Below are 6,107 nucleotides of genomic sequence, written 5' to 3'. Positions count from 1 at the left end.
CAGGAAGGCGAAGCCATGAAGCTGGTTGGCGACGTTAATCACGTGACGAGTCACGGCCTTGTATAAATACCAAACATCCCCTTACAAAGGCCTCTTTTTCAATCGGCTCTGAGACAAAATGGTGAGTTCGTCTTTCTTATTTGAGACTTGCGGTTTCAATCCGTTTCGCATCTTCGCAATCCTTATGTTTACCCCTCTAAGTCAATAGGTAAGATGTGTCTATATGTACTTAATACAGTTGTATGATGTTAGACCTTAGCATAATAACATGGTCTTAGATTATTACAGAATGAATGTATGCAGTAATCGTTGGCATACTGGTAGTTTAAAATGGCTGATACACTGAGGCCTAGTATGCTTCGTTACTCAAATACATTTTAAATAAACATTTTGTAACGTTAGTTCACAATCAAACGTGTTTAAAACTGACAACGTGCTAGTTAAGTTTCTACGGTTAACGGGCTTTACCTTATGAGGCCTGACACCCATTAGCCCGCCCAACAGTAGTTAGTCGAAGTCGTTAGAGGTTCGGAGGACCAACGTTAATCATGTTTATTCCAAGACGCTGTTTACATCGTCAGTTGGGATTTATTGAGGTTGCTATTCCGGTTATTGATTAACCTACTTATAGGTACAAATCATTGAATATGGGTGACGATTCCCTCGACGGGCGGACAGAATGGTTGGCCTCGTGCTGTTCCTGTTCAATGTCGAGTTCTGACATACTGACTCAAGTGCGTTCATATCGTTTTGTATGCCTCATGGACAATGTGCTGAATTGCGTTGTCTTCACAGTCCCACCGTAAATTTTCGGCTCCACGCCACGGATCCCTGGGCTTCCTGCCCCGTAAGAGGAGCAGACGTCACCGTGGTAAGGTGAAGAGTTTCCCCAAGGATGACCCCAGCAAGCCAGTCCACTTGACTGCCTTCCTTGGCTACAAGGCTGGCATGACTCACATCGTGCGTGAAGTCGACAGACCTGGCTCAAGTGAGTATTTGGCTTCATTCTGTTTTGTTAGTTTAATTGACCTGGTGAATATTGCTCAGGGATTTATGAATACATAAACGAACCATATTAGTTTTCGTCTTGCATTACTGTTTGTCTTTTTTTCTGCCTATGATGATCCCCTCGACGGGCGGGCATATTGGGTCTAACCCTTGATGAATGTCGAGCACTGAGCGCAGCCAATGAGCATTGACATTTTGCAATTTAAGTCTACTGTGGAACTCCTGTATTACAAACCTTTATACCTGACTACTATTTTCCTACAGAGGTGAACAAGAAGGAAGTGGTTGAGGCTGTGACCATTGTGGAGACGCCTCCCATGGTTGTGGTGGGTGTTGTGGGCTATGTCGAGACTCCCCGTGGCCTGCGTTCCTTCAAGACCATCTTCGCTGAGCACATCAGTGATGAGTGCAAGCGTCGTTTCTACAGGAACTGGTGAGTCAATATACACATGAAAAATAATAGACATTTACAGAGACATTTTGACTATTGGTTGAATATAGTGTGTAATTACGTTTAAATATGAGCTTTGAAGCATGTTGCTCGAAGTATAAAACATGTTGTGTTTTGTGAGTGAGTCTTAACATCCGGTGCCCCCCCTGGTGGCAGCTCCGCTCGGGTGCCTCGTGGCCTGATGAGCTCCTGGCTCCTCTGGCCGGTGGAAAGTGCTTCTTAGAAACCGCGCCATGAGCCGAAACCCCTTCTGAAGCTGTAACTGCCCCCTTCGCCCCTGTGAAGGCTGGGTGAGCAGCTGAGTGCAGTGTTCTTCCGCTGGCCCCCTGGGGTTATGAAGGACCTGTGCCAACCCGTGTGCCTCTTCTCCCCTACCCTCCGGTCACGCTGCATGCTCTCAGGTATAAGTCCAAGAAGAAGGCCTTCACAAAGTACTGCAAGAAGTGGCAGGATGATGAGGGCAAGAAGCAGCTGGAGAAGGACTTCGCCTCCATGAAGAAGTACTGCCAGGTCGTCCGCATCATCGCCCACACTCAGGTGAGTCTGAGCAGGATAGAATACGCTCCCTGCAATGCCCCATAGTTTTAATGAATCAGATCTCCCTTTGTCTGTGATGAGACCACGGAACACTGCGTCAGGCATGACGTCCGACACGCATGAGGATACATTCCATGCTGCCTTCCTTCTGAGACAATGTCCCTTGTATCACATTTTAACCCAATTTTGGGTTGAATACATAGTGTTTGTACTAGCTATACTGGTCCTTGTTCCAGGACTAGCAGGCTCACCTGCCTCTCTCCTCCCCCTCCAGATGAGGCTGCTGCCCCTGAAGCAGAAGAAGTCCCACTTGATGGAGGTGCAGCTCAATGGAGGCTCCATCTCTGACAAGGTGGACTGGGCCCGTGAGAAGCTGGAGCAGTCTATCCCCATCACCAACGTCTTCACCCAGGATGAGATGATCGACGTCATCGGTGTCACAAAGGGTCACGGATACAAAGGTATGTGTCTTAAGGGCTTTGTGTCTGTGATGAGACCACGGAACACTGCGTCAGGCATGGCGTCCGACACGCATGAGGATACATTCCATGCTGCCTTCCTTCTGAGACCACAACCCACTAATGACCATGTAGTTAACCAAGCTTCAGTTATTCATGCCAAGTCCTCAGGTACTGAACATTGAAATTTCCCCTTTAGGTGTCACCAGCCGTTGGCACACAAAGAAGCTCCCCCGTAAGACCCATCGTGGTCTGCGTAAGGTGGCCTGTATCGGTGCCTGGCATCCCTCCCGTGTGGCCTTCTCTGTGGCCCGCGCTGGTCAGAAGGGTTACCACCACCGCACAGAGATCAACAAAAAGATCTACAAGATCGGCCAGGGCTACCACACCAAGGACGGCAAGCTGGTGAAGAACAACGCTGCCACTGAGTACGATCTGTCCAACAAGAGCATCACCCCTTTGGGTGGCTTCGTCCACTACGGAGAGGTGACCAATGACTTTGTCATGCTGAAGGGCTGCACGATTGGAGTCAAGAAGAGGGTGCTAACCCTGCGTAAGGTGAGGAAAGGGGCAATTCCATCTTATACATGCTTATTCCAATGCGTTGGCATTTAGGTACATATTAAATATGGGTAGTTCCCTCCCTGGGCTGAACAAATGGCGGTGTGCTGTCCCTGTTGCATGTAGAGTTCTGACGTGTACTGACGCTAGGGCATTAGTTTCATACCAGATGGACAATGCGCTAAATATTGTTGTCCTGTATGGCCAGTTAAAGGAATGCATCACGGATCTTTTAAAATATATATATATATTCTGTTTTCAGTCTCTGTTGGTGCAGTCGAGCCGTCGTGCCACGGAGAAGATCGACCTCAAGTTCATCGACACCACCTCCAAGTTTGGCCACGGCCGCTTCCAGACATTGGAGGAAAAGAAGGCGTTCATGGTGTGTTCAGTTTCCATGACATTTACTTGTCTCTTCACTGTTTCACAAGTCCCCTGGATCAATGTAGTGGACCCACCCTAGTTCACATACAACCGGCATTGCAGCACAGTCCCCTATGCCCATAGTGCACTTATCGTAACCTGGTTCACTCTTGGTATGAATTTGGGTTCCATTCAGGTGCTAGATCAAACTTCAGTGAGGCAGGGGAGCGGCATCATTTTTTTGCTGTTCCCTGTTCACTCTCTGGGAACATCACCCCTGGAGCCACAGATGGCGTAGAGGTTGCTTATTAAACTCTATATGCATTGTCACTGACCACGTGTCCTTTCTGTCTACAGGGACCACTCAAGAAGGACCGCATTGCCAAGGAAGAGACCGCCTAAATGCCATGTCCTCTAGCTCTGTCTGGTGGTATGAGTACTGCACTGCGGAGTTGTTTAATAATAAAACAAGTGAAAACTCCTTTCTCGTTTCTTATGATATGCATCTCAAACTTTAATCTGAGGCGATGCAAGGCCTAACAGGGCCCAGCAAGTTGAGTTTTTGTATCGGTCAATGCGTGAATTTGTTCAACCAAAGAAATTGAATGCTTATTTGCTGCATGTGGCTTGATCAAATTAAGTTGAGTGACCTGATAAGTAGGACAGTTGACCACCCAGCAGCTTTCGGGGGGAAATTCGACCTGCTTATTATTTTTGTGACAACGTTGTGTAGATACTGTTTGTACCACCTAAACCACTGTGATATTGTCTGACACTGGTGTACAAAGACTCAAACTGAATAGATGCATAGAAATGGGGCACAGAACAGAGCTACCCCTTAGAGGCACTCAAATGTGAGTTAGACTTGCTTTTGTTATGTGAATTTGGTCACGTTGCCCAAGAAGTTAAATAATGCAGTTTAAAATGAAGTCAAATGTTCATGATTTTTATACAGCCAATTTTGGCTGTGCATACTGCCTGTTGACGACCAGCCCTCATGGGAAAGAATGGTTCCACATCTTGCCACCAATTTGAAGACCTTTTCAGTGTTTTCCCCCTGGAGTTAGTACCTTGTCACTGAAGGGGTAATCTGTGCTTTAATGCACACGCTATTCATGGGCTCTATGCGGTTGCACCTGTTGGCAGTAAACTTGTAAAGGTCAACATGGCTCATGAAATAAGCTGACTTCAAATGCACTGCTTGCCTTTAGTTCAGTGTAGCGGTTGCCTACCTTGGGGTAGCTGAAGGCTGATGCATTGTGCAGTACTGGTGGCCTTGTATCGCTGCCTGTCAGCATATTGGAAAGCTGCAGATGACAGCTCAGTGAATAATGAAAACAGCAGATGTGGCTAATTAGTGCAGTTCAAGGCTAATAGATGGGTTGTGAATCTCATGACTACCTGCATAGTTACACGGCAAGATGTACGTATTGTATAAATGCTCTGCTAAAATAATTTTTGTGCTTTGAGTGTATAATGGGGATTTGGTCAGGGTAACAGATCCTGGCACTTATTCCATCAACACTGAGAAAGTGGCTGGACTATTGTGATATGGCCCACAGCTGCAGGCTGTCCAGATCTTCAAGGGAAAGAACACAGCAGTCCAGAGCACTGATCAGGATGATGGTATGTCTGTAGACGATAAAGTACTTGTCAGTTTTAGACCATTATTGATATACATGAATGTGAAAGTATACAGCCCCATGTCTTTTTAAATGCAAGTCATCAAGTCATTTTCCATTCAGCCAACAGTGGCTATACACTAAGTGTACAAAACATTAAGAACACCTTTCTAATGAGTTGCCCTCAACAGCCTCAATTTGTTGGGTCATGGCCCATGTTGACTCCTGTGCTTCCCACACATGTCAAGTTTTTATTTATTTAACTAGGCAAGTCCGTTAATAGCCAATTCTTATTTACAATGACGGCATACCAAAAGGCCTCCTGTGTGTACGGGCTGGGATTAAAAATATAAGAGAAATATAGGACAGAACACATCACGACAAGAGAGACACTACATCAAGAAAGACCCAAGACAACATGGCAGCAACACATGACAACACAGCATGGTACAAATATTATTGGGCACAGACAACAGCACAAAGGGCAAGAAGGTAGAGATAACAATACATCATGCGAAGCAGCCACAACTGTCAGAAATAGTGTCCATGATTGAGTCTTTGAATGAAGAGATGGAGATAAAACGGTCCAGTTTGAGTGTTGCAGCTCGTTCCAGTCGCTCGCTGCAGCCAAATGAAAAGACAACCGACCCAGGAATGTTTCTGCTTGTGGCAACTTTAGCACAATGTCACTGGCGGAACGGGTGTTGTATGTGGAGGATGAGGGCTGCAGTAGATACCTCGGATAGGGGGCCGTGAGGCCTAAGAGGGTTTTGTAAATAAGCATCAACCAGTGGGTCTTGCGACGGGTATACAGAGATGACCCGTTTACAGAGAATAGAGTGTCCTATAAGGAGCATTGGTGGCAATTCTGATGGCCGAATGGTAAAGAACATCTAGCCGCTCGAGAGCACCCTTACCTGCCGATCTATAAATTACGTCTCCGTAATCTAGCATGGGTAGGATGGTCATCTGAATCAGGGTTCGTTTGGCAGCTGAGGTGAAAGAGGAGCGATTACGATAGAGGAAACCAAGTCTAGATTTAACCTACGTACACCTGCAGCTTTGATATGTGCTGAGAGAAGGACAGTGCACCGTCTAGCCATACTC

General features: G+C 46.5%; 1 protein-coding gene and 3 non-coding genes across 5 annotated transcripts; all 4 read left to right on the top strand.

Moving 5' to 3' along the window:
* The first annotated feature begins 23 nt into the window (after positions 1-23).
* LOC139565495 (large ribosomal subunit protein uL3) lies at positions 24-3,859 on the top strand. Of its 2 annotated transcripts, none has more exons than XM_071385892.1 (8): positions 24-121; positions 796-988; positions 1,273-1,441; positions 1,861-1,996; positions 2,271-2,457; positions 2,654-3,012; positions 3,278-3,397; positions 3,736-3,859. In XM_071385892.1, exons 1-8 carry the CDS (start codon positions 119-121, stop codon positions 3,778-3,780), a joined length of 1,212 nt encoding a protein of 403 aa, XP_071241993.1. In that variant the 5' UTR covers positions 24-118; the 3' UTR covers positions 3,781-3,859. The 2 variants fall into 2 exon arrangements, with proteins under 2 accessions (XP_071241993.1, XP_071241994.1); XM_071385893.1 differs by having other exon boundaries at positions 118-208.
* Positions 2,062-2,155, top strand: LOC139565572 (small nucleolar RNA U83B). Its single transcript, XR_011672938.1, has one exon. It is a non-coding gene; the product is annotated as a small nucleolar RNA U83B (small nucleolar RNA).
* On the top strand, positions 2,477-2,569 carry LOC139565573 (small nucleolar RNA U83B). The gene has a single exon (XR_011672939.1). It is a non-coding gene; the product is annotated as a small nucleolar RNA U83B (small nucleolar RNA).
* LOC139565571 (small nucleolar RNA SNORA54) lies at positions 3,522-3,652 on the top strand. The gene has a single exon (XR_011672937.1). It is a non-coding gene; the product is annotated as a small nucleolar RNA SNORA54 (small nucleolar RNA).
* Positions 3,860-6,107: the final 2,248 nt, after the last annotated feature.

This window comes from Salvelinus alpinus, chromosome 36 (assembly GCF_045679555.1).
Source record: "Salvelinus alpinus chromosome 36, SLU_Salpinus.1, whole genome shotgun sequence".
Classification (NCBI taxonomy): domain Eukaryota; kingdom Metazoa; phylum Chordata; class Actinopteri; order Salmoniformes; family Salmonidae; genus Salvelinus; species Salvelinus alpinus.
Note: the sequence above shows the minus strand (reverse complement) of the source record. Positions and strands in the feature narration are given on the sequence as shown.

Coding starts and splice junctions, on each gene's coding strand:
- LOC139565495 (XM_071385892.1), top strand. Junction 1,997..2,270: donor GCATCATCGCCCACACTCAG/GTGAGTCTGAGC, acceptor CTCCCCCTCCAG/ATGAGGCTGCTGCCCCTGAA. Junction 3,398..3,735: donor AGGAAAAGAAGGCGTTCATG/GTGTGTTCAGTT, acceptor TTCTGTCTACAG/GGACCACTCAAGAAGGACCG.